Source organism: Myxocyprinus asiaticus, chromosome 41 (assembly GCF_019703515.2).
Source record: "Myxocyprinus asiaticus isolate MX2 ecotype Aquarium Trade chromosome 41, UBuf_Myxa_2, whole genome shotgun sequence".
NCBI classification, from domain to species: domain Eukaryota; kingdom Metazoa; phylum Chordata; class Actinopteri; order Cypriniformes; family Catostomidae; genus Myxocyprinus; species Myxocyprinus asiaticus.
This window is the reverse complement of record NC_059384.1, coordinates 3,707,501-3,726,377: the sequence shown is the minus strand read 5'-3', so window position 1 is coordinate 3,726,377 and position 18,877 is coordinate 3,707,501. Positions and strand designations below refer to the sequence as shown.

Genomic DNA, 18,877 nt, shown 5'->3' with positions numbered 1-18,877 from the left:
CCATTACGGCCCGGCCACGCCCTCCTCGTCACACTCATTAACATTTTTCACACTCTCACTAGTTTATTTAATTTGCCTACTAATAATGTCCAACAGTGTACAGTTGTACTCAAAAGTTTGCATACCCTGGCAGAAATTGTGAAATTTTGGCATTGATTTTGAAAATATGACTGATCATGCAAAAAAATCTGTCTTTTATTTAAGGATAGTGATCATATGAAGCCATTTATTATCACATAGTTGTTTGGCTCCTTTTTAAATCATAATGGTAACAGAAATCACCCAAATGGCCCTGATCAAAAGTTTACATACCCTTGAATGTTTGGCCTTGTTACAGACACACAAGGTGACACACACAGGTTTAAATGGCAATTAAAGGTTAATTTCCCACACCTGTGGCTTTTTAAATTGCAATTAGTGTCTGTGTATAAATAGTCAATGAGTTTGTTAGCTCTCACGTGGATGCACTGAGCAGGCTAGATACTGAGGCATGGGGAGCAGAAAAGAACTGTCAAAAGACCTGCGTAACAAGGTAATGATGGAAAAGGATATAAAAAGATATCCAAAGCCTTGAAAATGCCAGTCAGTACTGTTCAATCACTTATTAAGAAGTGGAAAATTCAGGGATCTCTTAATATCAAGCCAAGGTGAGGTAGACCAAGAAAGATTTCAGCCACAACTGCCAGAAGAATTGTTCGGGATACAAAGAAAAACCCACAGGTAACCTCAGGAGAAATACAGGCTGCTCTGGAAAAAGATGGTGTGGTTGTTTCAAGGAGCACAATATGACGATACTTGAACAAAAATGAGCTGCATGGTCGAGTTGCCAGAAAGAAGCCTTTACTGCGCCAATACCACAAAAAAGCCTGGTTACAATATGCCCGACAACACCTTGACACACCTCACAGCTTCTGGCACACTGTAATTTGGAGTGATGAGACCAAAATAGAGCTTTATGGTCACAACCATAAGCGCTATGTTTGGAGAGGGGTCAACAAGGCCTATAGTGAAAAGAATACCATCCACACTATGAAGCATGGTGGTGCTCACTGATGTTTTGGAGGTGTGTGACCTCTAAAGGCATGGGGAATTTTGTGAAAATTGATGGCAAGATGAATGCAGCATGTTATCAGAAAATACTGGCAGACAATTTGCATTCTTCTGCACGAAAGCTGCGCATGGGACGCTCTTGGACTTTCCAGCATGACAATGACCCTAAGCACAAGGCCAAGTTGACCCTCCAGTGGTTACAGCAGAAAAAGGTGAAGGTTCTGGAGTGGCCATCACAGTCTCCTGACCTTAATATCATTGAGCCACTCTGGGGAGATCTCAAACATGCAGTTCATGCAAGATGACCAAATACTTTGCATGACCTGGAGGCATTTTGCCAAGACGAATGGGCAGCTATACCACCTGCAAGAATTTGGGGCCTCATAGACAACTATTACAAAAGACTGAACGCTGTCATTGATGCTAAAGGGGGCAATACCCAGTATTAAGAACTAAGGGTATGCAGACTTTTGTACAGGGGTCATTTCATTTTTTTCTTTGTTGCCATGTTTTGTTTTATGATTGTGCCATTCTGTTATAACCTACAGTTGAATATGAATCCCATAAGAAATAAACGAAATGTGTTTTGCCTGCTCACTCATGTTTTCTTTAAAAATGGTACATATATTACCAATTCTCCAAGGGTATGCAAACTTTTGAGCACAACTGTATATACATGCATCACATGTTAATTTTTGCAATGTCAAATGATGGTGATGGAAATGACATTTGTAACATTTTGTGAATAAAATGCCCATCTCCTTTTGTCTTTCTAAGACTAATTTCATTGCTAACATTTTATGTATCCTAAATACACACAAAAATGCATAATTTGGGAGAAGGATATAGCTGCAGGCAGTACTACCAAAAGTGAATCTATATCATTAAAGATATAGGGAGCCATTACCTAACCTTTTCCCTAACCTGAACCATGTGTGGAAGTGATGCCCCCTTTTGGAGTAAGCGCAACCCTCTTTTGGAGTAACCACGCCCCCTGCTGGAGTAACTCTGCCCTCTTTCGGAGATTCCGCCCCCATTTCGAGGTCTCCAGCCTGTAGCTATACCTACTTGTACAGTAATTTGGCAATATTACAGCTTGACTGGAAATAGGGCTGGGCGATAAATCGAATATTAACGATATAATCTCTATGATTTTGCTGACGATTTAAAATTAAGCAATGATATTATTAATGTGCTTTCTATTTAGCCATTTAGTTTCATATAAAGCATCAGTTGACTAATTTCACAATCCTTCAGGGCTGCACAATTAATCAAAATAACATCAAAATGGCTTTATTGTCATATGTGATTTTTAAACTGCAAAAGGCTGCAGTGAAAGAGAGATAAACATGTCTGTGAGCGCTTCAGAAGGTGCACTGATCTGTGTAGCTCATGTTTTTCGCACTTTTAGAGCAGTTCACAAGCATTGTGAAATAAACATACTGCAGGTTTTAAGCATTCACTATTCCAAATATTAGTAACCGCTACAAGTTATTATACAAATCTACAAAGGTGGCACTGTATCAGGGTTGATGCAGTGTTTTTAAAATCAAACGAAAGACTTTTTAAGACCTTTTTCAAGACCTGAACAAATCAAATTAATACCGTATCCCCACACCAAAACAAACTAATACAATCTCAAAATAAATCATGTATCACAGACTCTTACTTAAACAGGCAGGGGCATAGCATGGAATTTTTCACTTTAAAGGCACTTTAATTTTGAAATACATCGGGGACTCTTATTTTGAAATTGTAAAAGATGAGGCGAGAAGCAGTTTTCCTTCTTAAGGTGAGGCTTTATTTTTCCTCTTCACCACACCACTTTCCAGTTTTCCTTTTAAGCACTAAGCTAAACCCTATCACACACTGCTTTCACAAATAAACTTTCACTACTAACAATCCTTGCTCTGGCTCGGCTCTGTCGTGTCCAGTCTCTCTCCCTCGTCTGAGTGCTGCGTGGCCCTATTTATGCCACTCTCCCCGTGCTCACTGAAATTAGAGACAGGTGTTAGACATAATTTAGCTCAGGTGTAAGCGCCCTTACCACTTTCTCTCTCTCCGGAGAGATGCTTGACCACGCCCCCGCTGCCACATATCCCCACCGCCCGACTCAGGCCGGGACGGCATCCGGCCTGCCTACCACTCCCCCCCCATTCCTGGAAAGGAAGTCGGCGACAGCCATCTGCGCCCCCGGTCTGTGGACCACCTTGAACTTAAACGGCTGAAGAGCCAGATACCAACGGGTGATCCGGGCATTAGTATCTTTCATGCGGTGGAGCCACTGGAGTGGGGCGTGATCCGAGCAGAGGGTGAAGGCCTGCCCCAGCAGGTAGTATCGGAGTGTGAGGACCGCCCACTTGATGGCGAGACACTCCTTTTCCACGATGCTGTACTTAGTTTCCCTTAACGAGAGCTTACGGCTAATGTACAGCACCGGGCGCTCCTCCCCCTCCACCACCTGCGAGAGTATGGCCCCCAGCCCCCTGTCTGTAAAACAAAAGGGAGAGAGAAGTCAGGTGAATGTAAAAGCGGCCCCCCCGCAAAGTGCAGCTTTAACTTGCGTGAACGCCCGTTGACACTGCTCCGTCCACTGGACCGGATCTGGAGTTCCCTTTTTAGTGAGATCAGTCAGCGGGCTGGTGACATCCGAATAATTAGGTACGAACCTTCTATAATAGCCAGCCAGCCCCAGGAACTGTCTCACCCCCTTTTTGGTCTTGGGTCTCGGGCAGGTCGCAATCGCCGCTGTCTTGTCAATTTGGGGACGCACCTGCCCGTGGCCCATGTGGAACCCCAGATACCGTACCTCCACCCGTCCAATCGCGCACTTCTTCGGATTCGCTGTGAGTCCCGCTCGGCGCAGCGATCTCAGAACTGCCCTCAGATGTTGCATGTGTCGCTGCCAATCATTGCTATAAATGATGATGTCATCTAAATAGGCAGCGGCGTAAGCTGAATGCGGTCTGAGGATTCGGTCCATGAGATGCTGAAACGTAGCCGGGGCTCCAAACAAACCGAACGGAAGAGTCACAAATTGGTGTAATCCAAACGGTGTGGAGAAGGCGGTTTTCTCACGGGAAATTGGTGTCAAGGGGATCTGCCAATAACCCTTCGTCAAATCCAATGTCGAATAAAAACAAGCAGTGCCCAACCGATCGAGCAACTCATCAACGCGAGGCATTGGATATGCATCAAATTTAGACACCGCGTTGACTTTTCTATAATCCACACAGAATCGCACAGACCCGTCGCTCTTAGGCACTAGAACAACAGGGCTGGACCAATCACTGTGGGATTCTTCTATTACCCCCATATCAAGCATCGCATCCAATTCTTCCCGAACGATTTTCTTCTTGTGTTCGGGTAATCGATAGGGGCGGCTACGTACCACGACCCCCGGCTCGGTCTCGATGTGGTGATGGATGAGGTTTGTACATCCCGGTAGAGGGGAGAACACATCTGCGAACTCCTGTTGCAACCTAGCAACCTCCGCAAGTTGGCTCGGTGAGAGGTGGTCTCTGCAAATGACCGGGGTGAACTGATTATGTTTTGAACTCACCTCCGGTCCGAGCTCCGCCTTCTCGGGAACTACCGTAGCCAATGTCACGGGAACCGCCTCCCTCCACAATTTCAGGAGATTGAGGTGGTATATTTGACGTGCGTCCCCTCTATCGGTTCGTTTAACCTCATAATCGAGATCTCCCACTCGTCGTGTGACCCCAAAGGGTCCTTGCCACTTGGCGAGTAATTTAGAGCTCGATGTGGGAAGCAATACAAGCACTTTATCTCCCGGTGCAAATTCCCTTAGCTGAGTTCCCCTGTCATACAGTCGGCACTGTCGTTCTTGAGCTTGGAGCAAATTCTCCTGTGTTAGTTGCCCCAAGGTGTGGAGTTTTGCTCTAAGATCAAGAACATACTGAATTTCATTTTTACTGTTTGAAGGTCCTTCCTCCCAGGCCTCTCGCAATACATCAAGCACACCGCGTGGGCGTCGCCCATACAGCAGCTCGAATGGGGAGAAGCCAGTGGAGGCTTGCGGGACCTCTCGTACTGCAAATAACAGGGGGTCGAGCCATTTATCCCAATTTCTAGAATCATCGTGCACGAACTTACGAATCATGTTTTTGAGGGTTTTATTAAATCGTTCCACCAGGCCATCCGTTTGAGGATGGTATACACTGGTGACATAAATGTTGTGCCCTGATCGGTGAGGATTTCTTTCGGAATCCACACCCGGGAGATTATTTAGAAGAGTGCCTCCGCAACACTGCGTGCTGAGATGTTGTGAAGAGGCACTGCTTCCGGATATCGCGTTGCATAGTCCACTAGGACCAATACAAAGCGATGTCCACGTGCTGACCGTTCTAATGGCCCGACGAGGTCCATTCCAATTCTCTCAAAGGGGACCTCGATCAGAGGGAGAGGGCGCAATGGCGCTTTTGGGGTGGCAGGTGGGTTAACCAGCTGGCATTCGCGGCATGCCGCACACCACCTGCAGACATCGCCGCCAATGCCCGGCCAATAGAAATGGGCTATTAGACGGTTCAGTGTTTTCCTTTCTCCTAGGTGACCCGCCATGGGATTATAATGAGCCGCCTGGAATACCATTTCCCGACGGCTCCTTGGAATCAAAAGTTGGGTTGTATCCTCTTTGGTCCGAGTGTCCTGTGTCACTCGATACAACTGCTCATTTATAATTGCAAAATAGGGGTATGAAAGTGCGATGTCAGGCTGGAGTCGTTGACCATCGATGACTCTCACTTGGTCAAAAGCGTGTTTGAGGGTTTCGTCTCATGACTGCCCCGAAGGGAAATCCCCGTCAGGGAATTCCCTGAGAAGGGGAGGGGCTGCAGCCTCTCCCCCTCTCTCGTCATCATGACGTGGAGCTGTCGAGGACGGCCCCGGCTCCGCCTCCCCTGCCAAAGCATTGCACATCACACATCTCCCTATTTTCATACAGGACCCATCCGCGCAAATTCCCTTTAATAAAACTCTAAAATCAGGCCAATCAGTCCCCAAAATCAGCGGATGGGTGAGGCGGGAACTAACCGCAGCCTCCACTCTATGCTTTTTCCCCCGAAATTTAATTGTCAGGGTCACCACCGGATACTTGTGAATATCCCCATGTACACATTTCACCTTCACCGTTTTAGTTGTGACCAATGCCTCGGGTTGAACCAGGCATTGGTGGATAGTGGTTTGATTACACCCGGTATCCACGAACGCTTGGTGAGTACCCCCCTTGACACTTACCGGTATCAGGTACGCTCCGGCCCGGTCGGGGGCAGCCTGTGGGAGGTCAGAGACCCGCACCACCGTCTCCAGCTCCATCAGAGGACACTGATCTCGGAAGTGGCTCGGGTCTCCGCACCTCCAGCAGGCCGGCCCAGGCGCTACGCCCGTACTTGCGTTGGCGGGCGCCCCCCCCTGAGGGGGAGAGCGGCGGGGCATTGGAGTAGGGGAAGGTGGTGTCGCCTCCCACACCTGGGGAACTGGTCTCAGGGGCTGAGGTCCTCCTCGTCTGCGTGGGGCAGGAACTGGACCTGGAGAGAGAGCAGAACAAGAGGAGAGAGGGGAGGGGGAAGAAACAGAGGGAGGAGAGCTTCCTCCAATGACGCCGGGCAGTGGCACTGGACCCACTCTGCCGTCCCTTTTGGCAATCGATCTGTGAACTGTTCCTGTACCACCTGGTCGATAATTCCCTGGACGTCGCGATCCCCCGCTAGCAGCCATCTTCGGCAGGCGTCACGGAGCCGCTGGGCAAAGGCAAACGGGCAGTCGGAGCTCTCCGACTTCAAGCTCCGGAAGAGTTGACGACTTTCCTCCGGAGTGCGACCAACCCGTTGCAAGATGGCTCTTTTCAAATCTCCCATTGGCCGAGCGGCCAGCCCCAGATCTCGGCGGTCCGCTCAAACAAATCCAGGAAGGCCTCAGGGTCGTCCGCCGCCCCCATTTTCTGTAATGCTGGCGGGGGTAACGGCGTGTGAGTGTCCGGGGTTGTGGCTGAGGACGCCTCCTGGCTGAGGAGGCTCCGGATCGCCTGCTGGTCCTCGGCTTGAGCATGCAGGAGCTCGACAAACCGGCGGTCTTGATCTTGTCGGAGCTCAAGCAGCGTCTGTTGGTGGCTCTGATGTAGGCTGGCGAGGGCTTGGAGGATCTCCGCCAACTGAGAGGACTCTACGGGACGACCTCCATCCATCTTCGACCCAAACTTCAATCCCGGGTTTCGGCACCAGTGTAAAAGATGAGGCGAGAAGCAGTTTTCCTTCTTAAGGTGAGGCTTTATTTTTCCTCTTCACCACACCACTTTCCAGTTTTCCTTTTAAGCACTAAGCTAAACCCTATCACACACTGCTTTCATAAATAAACTTTCACTACTAACAATCCTTGCTCTGGCTCGGCTCTGTCGTGTCCAGTCTCTCTCCCTCGTCTGAGTGCTGCGTGGCCCTATTTATGCCGCCCTCCCTGTGCTCACTGAAATCAGAGACAGGTGTTAGACATAATTTAGCTCAGGTCTAAAGCGCCCTTACCGCTTTCTCTCTCTCCGGAGAGATGCTTGACCACGCCCCCGCTGCCACAGAAATGTATGCACTTCACCGCTTCTAGTTGCTCGTTCAGCCAAATAAGGGATTATAAAATGTGCACTCCTACAATAATCAACGGATAATATGTAACAGTGCCGTGTTTTCACTTTGAAGGATGCAGTGCATGCATTTATTTAATTAAATCGTATTTTTTTTAAGTTTGATAATCATATTAAATCATATCACGATTTCTGTCTTTCTGCCCCCCCACAATTTAAGACCTCTTGATATAAAAATTAAAACTTTTGCTGTATCATTTAAGATGTTTTATGACCTTACATTTTGGAAAACTGAATTGAAGATATTTTAAGACTTTTTAAGGATCCGCAGGAACCCTGTGTATAACAGAAAAGGAGGAAATTAAATCATTTCACCAGATGTGACATTGTGAACGACACACAACAGTTTCCATGTCAAAATAAAAGCTCCAGGTGAAAGTGAAGTGTCAAAATAAAAGCTCCACCTGGTTCATTCACAAAATATGTTTAAGTAAAAAATATATGATGGTAAATAATAATTTTTATTAAGCTATATATCAATGTATATAAATTATAAATGTGCAAATCAATGAAAATTATTAGATATCATTCTCCCTCATGCTAATTTAGTGAAAAACTGAGGAAACATACCTTCATTATTTTAAAATAGATTTTTATTCAATGTCTTTAATAAAAGAATCTATTGGCTACAATGGCTGTTTGGATGAAATTATGGTTCCTCTGATAAAAATTAAAAAATCACTTTTGAGGCATTTCAGAGCAAATACATAATAATCGAGATATATATCGAATATCGTCAATAGGCTGAAAAATATTGAGATATAATTTTTTTTAGCCATATCGCCCAGCCCAAAATGGAAATGACGCCCAATAAAATATTCTACTCACAAGCGATATTTACCTTGATTTTTCTCTTTGTTTTCTTTCTCATATTTCATCTCAAGCATGCTCTTCACTGACACTTTTGTTCACTTGGTTAACAAGTGCACTAACTTTTTGAAAAACTTTATTAGAGGCAAAATTGGTGTGGTGAAAATGACGCCACAATGAAAAATGCATAGAATTAATTTTCACATAATGAATATTGAAATGTCTTACATTTATTTCACTCTTCGTTTAGATTATCGTTGTTTTAAACATGTAAAAATTGGCATTTTTAGAATGAATTTTCATATTTTAATATTGAAAGTCCAAGTCTGCAAGGCTAAAACAGTCAAATCTATACAATGAAGGCATTTGAAAAGTACCAAAATATTAAAAGAAAAACATAAAATTGCTCAAAGTTGAGGAAAGTAAGTGTGAGTAGTGCTTACGTGACATTTCCTGTGTACTGCTTGATGCTATTTCTGTCTGTCTCCTCATTGTGACTGGTTTGGTAGGGATGTATGACTCAACATCTTCCTTTCTTTTAGGTGAGAGAGAGTGCTCAATTTTTTGCCCATCTGTGTACAAAAACAAACACTGAAAAGCTGCACAACTTTCACTGGAATAATCAGTTTATGATGAATAAAATGACAGATATCAGTAATAAATAGACACTAAAGTCAGACACTCGGAGTTATCTTCACCTTGAGGGGAGGAGCCAAATTCCAGCATGATGAGGTCACCATGGCTGAGCTGCTTGTTGACTGGCTGGCTTGTGAGTGCGGCAGGAAGTGTGATGTCGGGGAGACTGTCACTGCTCTCCTCTCTCTCTATCTGTTCCTCGATCCATTCCTCCTCCGATTCCTCTCCGGCTGAGTCTCGAGTGCTGCGGTTGACGCTGACCTCCAGGCTACGCCGCAGCACCTAACACACAAACACACACATATCGTCACAGTTTATATTTTTGATTTGATGCGCATTCTTGTGTTTAGCAAACTAAAACATTTCATGCAGGTTTTGAAAGAGGGTGATTAAATGATGACAGAATTTTCCTTTCTGGGTGAACTATTCCTTTAAGAGCCATGCAAATGATTTAAGTAATATCAACATGTTCAGTGTGTGCTTGTATTTAGTGACATATCTTTGTACTAAACTTAACCTGCTCAGGGTTCAGAAGAACTCTGTGGACAGGCTCAGGGTCAACGAGGGACCTCAAACAGAGTAAACATGACACTTTACTGCTGTCATGAGCAGACTGAGAGAGAAAGAATAATAGCAGCATTAATACCAAACATGTTGTACACAGTCTGGCATACTAAAAAAAGTATGGAGTATGCATACTGTGGGCAGCATGCAATAACATAATAATGTAGTGTAGTAGTGTTTTAAAATGTCATTGCATGTGTACTGTTTCGTATACTATTTAAAAAAAATAGTTGCCAGTATGAAGTATATACTGTACAGTATGTAGTGTGCTAGCATTCCATTCTGAACATAACCAAGAACAAAAACAAACATTGCTCACCTCCATATCCCCACACTCGTACGGCTCAAAGTCATCGGAGTATCTGTGCTCTGGGGAAATCTTCACTCGCGTCCTGTTCTCAGTGCAGATGTACACCGATTCCTACGGTAATGTGTATGCAGTTAATTTACTGTTAAATGTTGAGTCATTTTTAAGTGGTGCTTGCCCATGCAAAAAGTTTAATACTTAGGGTTAATTATACCTTAGACTAAAGTATGTGCAATAGTAGGGTCATTGAATAATAAGATTGTCAGAGATGATAAAAATGAGTTAAAAATCTATTTTAAAACACGCCAGGTTTTTAGAAATGTTGAAGTCAGAAGTTTACATACACCTTAGCCAAATACATTTAAACTCTCACAATTCCTGACATTCCCTGTCTTAGGTCAGTTAGGATCACTACTTTATTTTAAGAATGTGAAATGTCAGAATAATTGTAGAGAGAATGATTTATTTCAGCTTTTATTTCTTTCATCACATTCCCAGTGGGTCAGAAGTTTACATACACTTTGTTAGTATTTGGTATCATTGCCTTTAAATAGTTTCAAATGTTTTGGGTAGCCTTCCACAAGCTTCTCACAATAAGTTGCTGGAATTTTGGCCCATTCCTCCAGACAGAACTGGTGTAACTGAGTCAGGTTTGTAGTTCTCCTTGCTCGCACATGCTTTTTCAGTTCTGCCCACAAATTTTCTATTGGATTGAGGTCAAGGCTTTGTTATGGCCACTCCAGTACCTTGACTTTGTTGTCCTTAAGCTTTGGAGGTATGCTTGGGGGATCACTGTCCATTTGGAAGACCCATTTGCGACCGAGCTTTAACTTCATGGCTGAAGTCTTGAGATGTTGCTTCAATATATCCACATAATTTTCCTTCCTCATGATGCCATCTATTTTGTGAAGTGCACCAGTCCCTCCTGCAGCAAAGCACCCCCACAACATGATGCTGCCACCCCCAAGCTTCACGGTTGGGATGGTGTTCTTTGGCTTGCAAGCCTCGCCCTTTTTCCTCCAAACAAAACGATGATCATTATGGCCAAACAAATCAATTTTTGTTTCATCAGACCAGAAGACATTTCTCCAAAAGTAAGATCTTTGTCCCCATATGCACATGCAAACTGCAGTCTGGCTTTTTTATGGTGGTTTTGGAGCAGTGGCTTCTTCCTTGCTGAGCAGCCTTTCAGGTTATGTTGATATAGGACTCGTTTTACTGTGGATATAGATACTTGTCTGCCTGTTTCCTCCAGCATCTTCACAAGGACCTTTGCTGTTGTTCTGGGATTGATTTGCACTTTTCACACCAAACTATGTTCATCTCTAGGAGACAGAATGAGTCTCCTTCCTGAGCGGTATGATGGTTGCGTGGTCCCATGGTGTTTACTTGCGTACTATTGTTTGTACAGATGAATGTGGTACCTTCAGGCATTTGGAAATTGCTCCCAAGGATGAAGCAGACTTGTGGAGGTCCACAGTTTTTTTTCTGAGGTCTTGGCTGATTTCTTTTGATTTTCCCATGATCTCAAGCAAAGAGGCACTGAGTTTGAAGGTAGGCCTTTAAACACATCCACAGGTACACCTCCAATTCAGTACACCTCCTATCAGAAGCTAATTGGCTAATTGTCTAAAGGCATCATTTTCTGGAATTTTCCGAGTTGCTTATATGCACAGTTAACTTAGTGTATGTAAACTTCTGACCCACTGGAATTGTGATATAGTCAATTAAAAGTGAAACAATCTGTCTGTAAACAATTGTTGGAAAAAATACTCGTTGCATGCACAAAGTAGATGTCCTAAATGACTTGCCAAAATTATAGTTTGATCATATTAAATCTGTGGAGTGGTTAAAGAATGAGTTTTAATGACTTTAACCTAGGTGTATGTAAACTTCTGACTTCAACTGTACCTTTTTGAAAAACTGTAATGGCATTTTCTAAAAAAAAAAAAAATTATTAAAATACTTTTTTTTTAAATTGTCAATTGGTGTAACCATCAAGTTAAAGGAATTAAAATACTTTCCTGGCACCTTGAATTCACAAGTGTGTAAACAACTTAATCTTTAGTTTAAAAAACTAAACTTTAGATTAAAAAAAATTAAAATATTTTTTTACTTCACAGTCTTAACGGTCTAAACCACCTGACTTTGATTTGGCGGACAAACGTTTTTCAAATATTAATATTTTTTTTATACTCCCTATTTCTGAGAACTAAAATATTTTTTATATTATTTCTTCTTATTTATTTATTTTTTTTTTTCCTTTTTCTCCCAATTTGGAATGTCCAATTCCCAATGTGCTTTTAAGTCCTCATGGTGACGTAGTGATTTGCCTCAGTCTGGGTGGCAGAAGACAAACCCCAGTTGCCTCTGCGTCTGAGACATCAACCCGCACATCTTATCACGTGGCTTGTTGAGCTCGTTGCCACGGAGACATAGCGCTAGTGGAGGCTTCATGCCACCCACTGCGGCAACCACGCACAACTCACCACATGCCCCACTGAGAACGAACCACATTATAGTGACCACAAGGAGGTTACCCCATGTGCCAATATGGTTGCTTAGGAGACCTGGAGTCACTCAGCACGCCCTGGGATTTGAACTAGCAAGCTAGTGAACTCCAGGGGTGGTAGCCAGCGTATTTTACCACTGAGCTACCCAGGACCCCATTTCTTCTTATTAGAAATTTAATGAGACTTCAAATTATTATTATTATTATTTTTGTCTTTACATTATATTTTTTAACTTTAAGCCTCAGGAAAAAATATCAATACATATTAAATAAAAAAAAGTTTGTCAAAATGTCATTGTGTCCAGGTTGGTTAAACTTAGATGGTTTAATACTTAATAGATCAAGACAAAAAACGAGCATCACGTCAATGACACAAACACCACTAATTTAGCCATTAAAAGTAACAGGATATTGTATGTGTACCTGCACCCATTGTCTTCTCTGTGTTTTCTCAGGTGCTGTGTGACTCCTCTGTTTCTGTCGATCTAATGTAAACTTCTCTCCACTCAATCTACACAAACACAATCACTTGAACTAATCCAGCAGGTCACAGAAGTCTCAGTTTGTATATCAGTGTTTTTGAGTGTATACCTGCAGTGTGTGTGTTTCTCTGTGCTGGTGGAGGGGCTGCTGTGGAAGGCTGAGCTGTTCTCCTGCTGGACTGGTTGCTCTGAACTGCATTAGTGGTGCTGACATGAGCGCCGTTGATGTACAGGTTAAATCCCTGCTCTAACAGCTCCAACTCTGCCTGCCGTGGGTCCTTCCTCTGCTGTCTTCTCAAAGCCCTGAGAGAGAGACATCAAAAGAGATGTTGGCTTGACAAAGCCTTACCTGAAAGTTTAAACTAGTTTTATAATTTTGAAGTTTAATGGACAGACATTACAGTAAGACGAAAAGCCAGCAAGCTAGGTATATATTCAGACTGTCATATAGATAGTCAGAGAAACCGTCAGATAGATAGATAGAACAAAAGAACAAAAGAAGGATAGAACAATAAATAGATAGGATAAAACTATAGATACAATGAAAGAACAATAGAACGATAGAACAATAGATACAGGTCAGATAAACCATCCGATAGTTAATGCGCTCGTTCAGTAGAATGACAGAATGATAGACAGACAAACAGATATATAGATAAACCATCAGATACAGTATGTGAACCCTTTGGAATTTGCTGGTTTTCTACATTAATTGGTCATAAATTGTGATCTCATCTTCATCAAAGTCACAAGTACAGACAAACACAATGTGCTAAAGCTAACAACACACAAACAATTATAATCTTTCATGTCTTTATTGATCACATCCCATTAAACATTCACAGTGCTGTGGAAAAAGTAAGTGAACCCTTGGAGCATTTCCAGTAACTGCGGATTAGACCTGCACAACGTTCAGAAGGAATTTTGGACCATTCTTCCATACAGAACCGCTTCAGCTCAGCCATATTCTTAGGATGTCTGGTGTGAACAGCTCTCTTGAGGTCATTCTACAGCATCTCTATTGGGTTAAGGTCTGGGTTCTGACTGGGACACTCCAAAAGGTGGATTTTCTTTTTCTGAAGTCATTCTGTAGTGGATTTACATCAGTGTTTAGGTTCATAGTCCTGCTGCATCACCCAGCTTCTACTGAGCTTCAGCTGGTGCACAGCCACCCTGATATTATCCTGTCTTGATAAACTTGGGATTTCATTTTTCCCTCGATGATGGCAATCGGTCCAGGCCCTGAAGCAGCAAAGCAGCCTCAAATCATGATGCTCCCTCCACCGTACTTCACCGTTGGGATGATGTTTTCATGTTGGTATGCGGTGCCCTTTTTACGCCATACGTTGTGCTGCATGTTCTGAAATGTTAACCAGTTGCAATGATTCCTTCAAGTCTTTATATGTCACTCTTGGGTTCTTTTTTACCTCATTGAGCATTCTGCGGTGTGCCCTTTGAGTCATCTTGACTGGACGGCCACTTCTAGGGAGAGTAGCCACAGTACAAAATCATCTCCATTTATAGACAGTTTGTCTAACTGTGGACAGATGAATAACTAAGTTCTTCAAGATAACTTTTTAACCCTTTCCAGCTTCATGCAAAGCAACAATTCTTGATCGTAGGTCTTCGGAGATCTCTTTTTTGTGAGGAACGGTCCACGTCAGCAGATGCTTCTTGTGAATGGCAAACTTAAAATGTTTAAGAGCTTTTTATAAGTTAAAGTAGCTCTAACCGACACCTACAATCTTGTTTCATTAATTGGATGCCAGGTTTGCCAACTCATGACTCTTATTAGCTTTTGTTGACGTCATTAGCCTAAGGGTTCACATACTTTTTCCAACCTACACTGTGAATGTTTGAATGATATACAAGAACAATACAATATTGTGTGTGTTATTAATTAAAACAGATTGTGTTTGTTCATTATTGTTACTTTGTTGAAGATCAAAGTAGATTTTTAGACAAATTTATACATAAAGGTAATTCCAAAAGGTTCACATACTTTTTCTTGCCACTGTAGATCGATCAGTAGAACAACAGAACAATAGAATGACAGAAAGAAAGACAGATGGACAGACAGACAGACGGACGGACAGATAGATAAACAGATAGACAGACAGATACTGAAAGCTGATAAAAGTCATTTGTGGGTGTGTTTACATATGAAATTTTGAGAATTAGAGTTTGAATTAATGAGCATTCCGTTGGCCTGTTTGAACTTTGTCAATGCAAGTCTATGGGCCTTTTCCGAGAATAAAATAATAAATAAAAATAAAAAAAGTTAGCTTTTTGAGCTTGATGGACGGAGTCACTATTCATTTTCATTATATGGCAAATAAAACCCTGTAAATTATTTTTACATTTTTTGAAAGAATGTCATATGTGTTTGAGCGACATTAGGGTGAGTAAATAATGATAGAATTTTTTTTTTGTTTTTTGGGTGAACTATCCCTTTAACTTCACTCAGTTACTCTGTCCAATTATAGTGGCCAATAAGAATTTCACAGGTACCAGTTTACGCAAGGGGTAAATTTATAAATTTTTCTCCCCAATTTGGCATACCCAATTCCCAACACTTTCTAATACCTCGTGGTGGCATTTTTACCTGCCTCAATCCAGGTGGTGGAGAACGAATCTCATTTGCCTCCACTTCCGAGACAGTCAATCCGCGCATCTTATCACATAGCTTGCTGAGCACCTTACCGCAGCGACTTAGCGTGTGTGGAGGCTCCAGCTATTTACCACGCGCCCCACCGAGAGCGAAACCACCATATAGCGACCATGAGGAAAGTAATCCACATGACTCTATACTCCCTAGCAATCAGGACAATTGGTTGATTAGGAGTAAACATTAACATGTTTAAGGCCATGCTCTTTAAAGTGGTGGTGTAGTGGCCTAAAGCACTGATCTGATGAGCAAAAGGTTGTTGGTTCAGTCCCCACAGCCACCACCATTGTGTCCTTGAGCAAGGCACTTAACTCCAGGTTGCTCCAGGGGGATTGTCCCTGTAATAAAGTAAGTCACTTTGGATAAAAGCATCTGCCAAATGCATAAATGTAAATGTTAAACAAGAGTGTGACAGATCCCTGTCTCTCTTGCTCGGTTGGGAAGGAGGCAGCGGGAGCCGGGTAAACAATCCAACGTACGTCACTTTAATGACAATACTCTTTCGGTGTACAACAAACTTTGCTTTCAGCATCACATAAATTAAATACACACACTGATTTTCAGCACAATAAACAAACATGGACACACACAGCTCCATGCGTCTCTCTCCCCAACTGTGGCTCTGGCTCCTCTTTACCTCTCTCCCGGCTGATTGAGATAATTCCCCCCAGGTGTCCATCCTTACCGCTCGGCCACACCCTGCTTGTCACAAAGAGCTCGGGCACATTTAACCTATTTTTGTGTCATCTGACCTGTGTTTGTACGTTCAAGTTCGTGTGTGTCATCAAACCTGTTTTTGTGCTGCAGGTTGATTAAATATTCATCCAGTTTCTCCTCAGTGGAGGAGCGTTTTCCTCCCCTGCTCCTCCTGAGCTCCTGCAGACAACACAAACTCTGTCAGCTTCATCTCAGTGTAGCGCTCATGATGGTAATGGACTTCACACAAAGTAGTATAGATACAAAGAGACAAATGTGATAGAATAGAGGCAGATGTGAAACAGACAGGGCAAAGTCTTACAGAATCTGCTCTGTTTTTCAATCACATCATCTGGAAGCTGGAGATAAGCGTAAAAAGAGAAGAAGAGGAAACAGACAGGGAGAGGAGGAAAATAGTGTGAGATTTAAAGATGACAAAATCAAACTTTATTAGGGAAATTAGATCTGATTCTGAACTGAGGAGGACATTATCTCAGTAATATGCATGTCAGGTGTCAACTGTGCAATGTAAATTCCCTGTGTTGATAGAGTTTTAACAATTGCATAAAGAGTTTTGGGCATAATGAACATGTTATTTATTTTTGTATGAGAAAAATAAAGACATATTTTTTATTTTTTTAAGAAATTGATGCATCCATTCACCTCGGATGCATTAAATTGATAAAGAAAAATATATACAGGTGCATCTCAATAAATTAGAATGTCGTGGAAAAGTTCATTTATTTCAGTAATTCAACTCAAATTGTGAAACTCGTGTATTAAATAAATTCAGTGCACACAGACTGAAGTAGTTTAAGTCTTTGGTTCTTTTAATTGTGATGATTTTGGCTCACATTTAACAAAAACCCACCAATTCACTATCTCAAAAAATTAGAATACATCATAAGACCAATAAAAAAAACATTTTTAGTGAATTGTTGGCCTTCTGGAAAGTATGTTCATTTACTGTATATGTACTCAATACTTGGTAGGGGCTCCTTTTGCTTTAATTACTGCCTCAATTCGGCGTGGCATGGAGGTGATCAGTTTGTGGCACTGCTGAGGTGGTATGGAAGCCCAGGTTTCTTTGACAGTGGCCTTCAGCTCATCTGCAGTTTTTGGTCTCATGTTTCTCATTTTCCTCTTGACAATACCCCATAGATTCTCTATGGGGTTCAGGTCTGGTGAGTTTGCTGGCCAGTCAAGCACACCAACACCATGGTCATTTAACCAACTTTTGGTGCTTTTGGCAGTGTGGGCAGGTGCCAAATCCTGCTGGAAAATGAAATCAGCATCTTTAAAAAGCTGGTCAGCAGAAGGAAGCATGAAGTGCTCCAAAATTTCTTGGTAAACGGGTGCAGTGACTTTGGTTTTCAAAAAACACAATGGACCAACACCAGCAGATGACATTGCACCCCAAATCATCACAGACTGTGGAAACTTAACACTGGACTTCAAGCAACTTGGGCTATGAGCTTCTCCATCCTTCCTCCAGACTCTAGGACCTTGGTTTCCAAATGAAATACAAAACTTGCTCTCATCTGAAAAGAGGACTTTGGAACACTGGGCAACAGTCCAGTTCTTCTTCTCCTTAGCCCAGGTAAGACGCCTCTGACGTTGTCTGTGGTTCAGGAGTGGCTTGACAAGAGGAATACGACAACTGTAGCCAAATTCCTTGACATGTCTGTGTGTGGTGGCTCTTGATGCCTTGACCCCAGCCTCAGTCCATTCCTTGTGAAGTTCACCCAAATTCTTGAATCGATTTTGCTTGACAATCCTCATAAGGCAGCGGTTCTCTCGGTTGGTTGTGCATCTTTTTCTTCCACACTTTTTCCTTCCACTCAACTTTCTGTTAACATGCTTGGATACAGCACTCTGTGAACAGCCAGCTTCTTTGGCAATGAATGTTTGTGGCTTACCCTCCTTGTGAAGGGTGTCAATGATTGTCTTCTGGACAACTGTCAGATCAGCAGTCTTCCCCATGATTGTGTAGCCTAGTGAACCAAACTGAGAGACCATTTTGAAGGCTCAGGAAACCTTTGCAGGTGTTTTGAGTTGATTAGCTGATTGGCATGTCACCATATTCTAATTTGTTGAGATAGTGAATTGGTGGGTTTTTGTTAAATGTGAGCCAAAATCATCACAATTAAAAGAACCAAAGACTTAAACTACTTCAGTCTGTGTGCATTGAATTTATTTAATACACGAGTTTCACAATTTGAGTTGAATTACTGAAATAAATGAACTTTTCCACGACATTCTAATTTATTGAGATGCACCTGTATATAAATAAATACTGCCAACATCATTAGTAATGTTGCACATTATTACTACTGTTTAAAATGTTGTTTTAAAATTACATTTTTACCCAAGGTGACAAAGCCCCATTTTCAACAGCCAATCACTAAGAAAATATTAAAAGGAATATTTGATGTTGATTACCACAAAAATGTATTTTGATTCGTCCCTCCTTTTCTTTAAAAAAATTAAAAATGCAAAAATCAAG

The 18,877-nt window shown here is 42.5% G+C and overlaps 1 protein-coding gene across 1 annotated transcript in view; it reads right to left on the bottom strand.

Moving 5' to 3' along the window:
- LOC127431669 (katanin-interacting protein-like) overlaps positions 1 to 18,877 on the bottom strand; it is a 40,144-nt gene that overhangs the window by 19,823 nt on the left and 1,444 nt on the right. Inside the window, 7 exon segments of the mRNA XM_051682196.1 lie at positions 8,950 to 9,078; positions 9,205 to 9,424; positions 9,660 to 9,755; positions 10,026 to 10,127; positions 12,949 to 13,082; positions 13,117 to 13,310; positions 16,466 to 16,551. Coding sequence (XP_051538156.1) covers positions 8,950 to 9,078; positions 9,205 to 9,424; positions 9,660 to 9,755; positions 10,026 to 10,127; positions 12,949 to 13,082; positions 13,117 to 13,310; positions 16,466 to 16,551 — 961 coding nt within the window.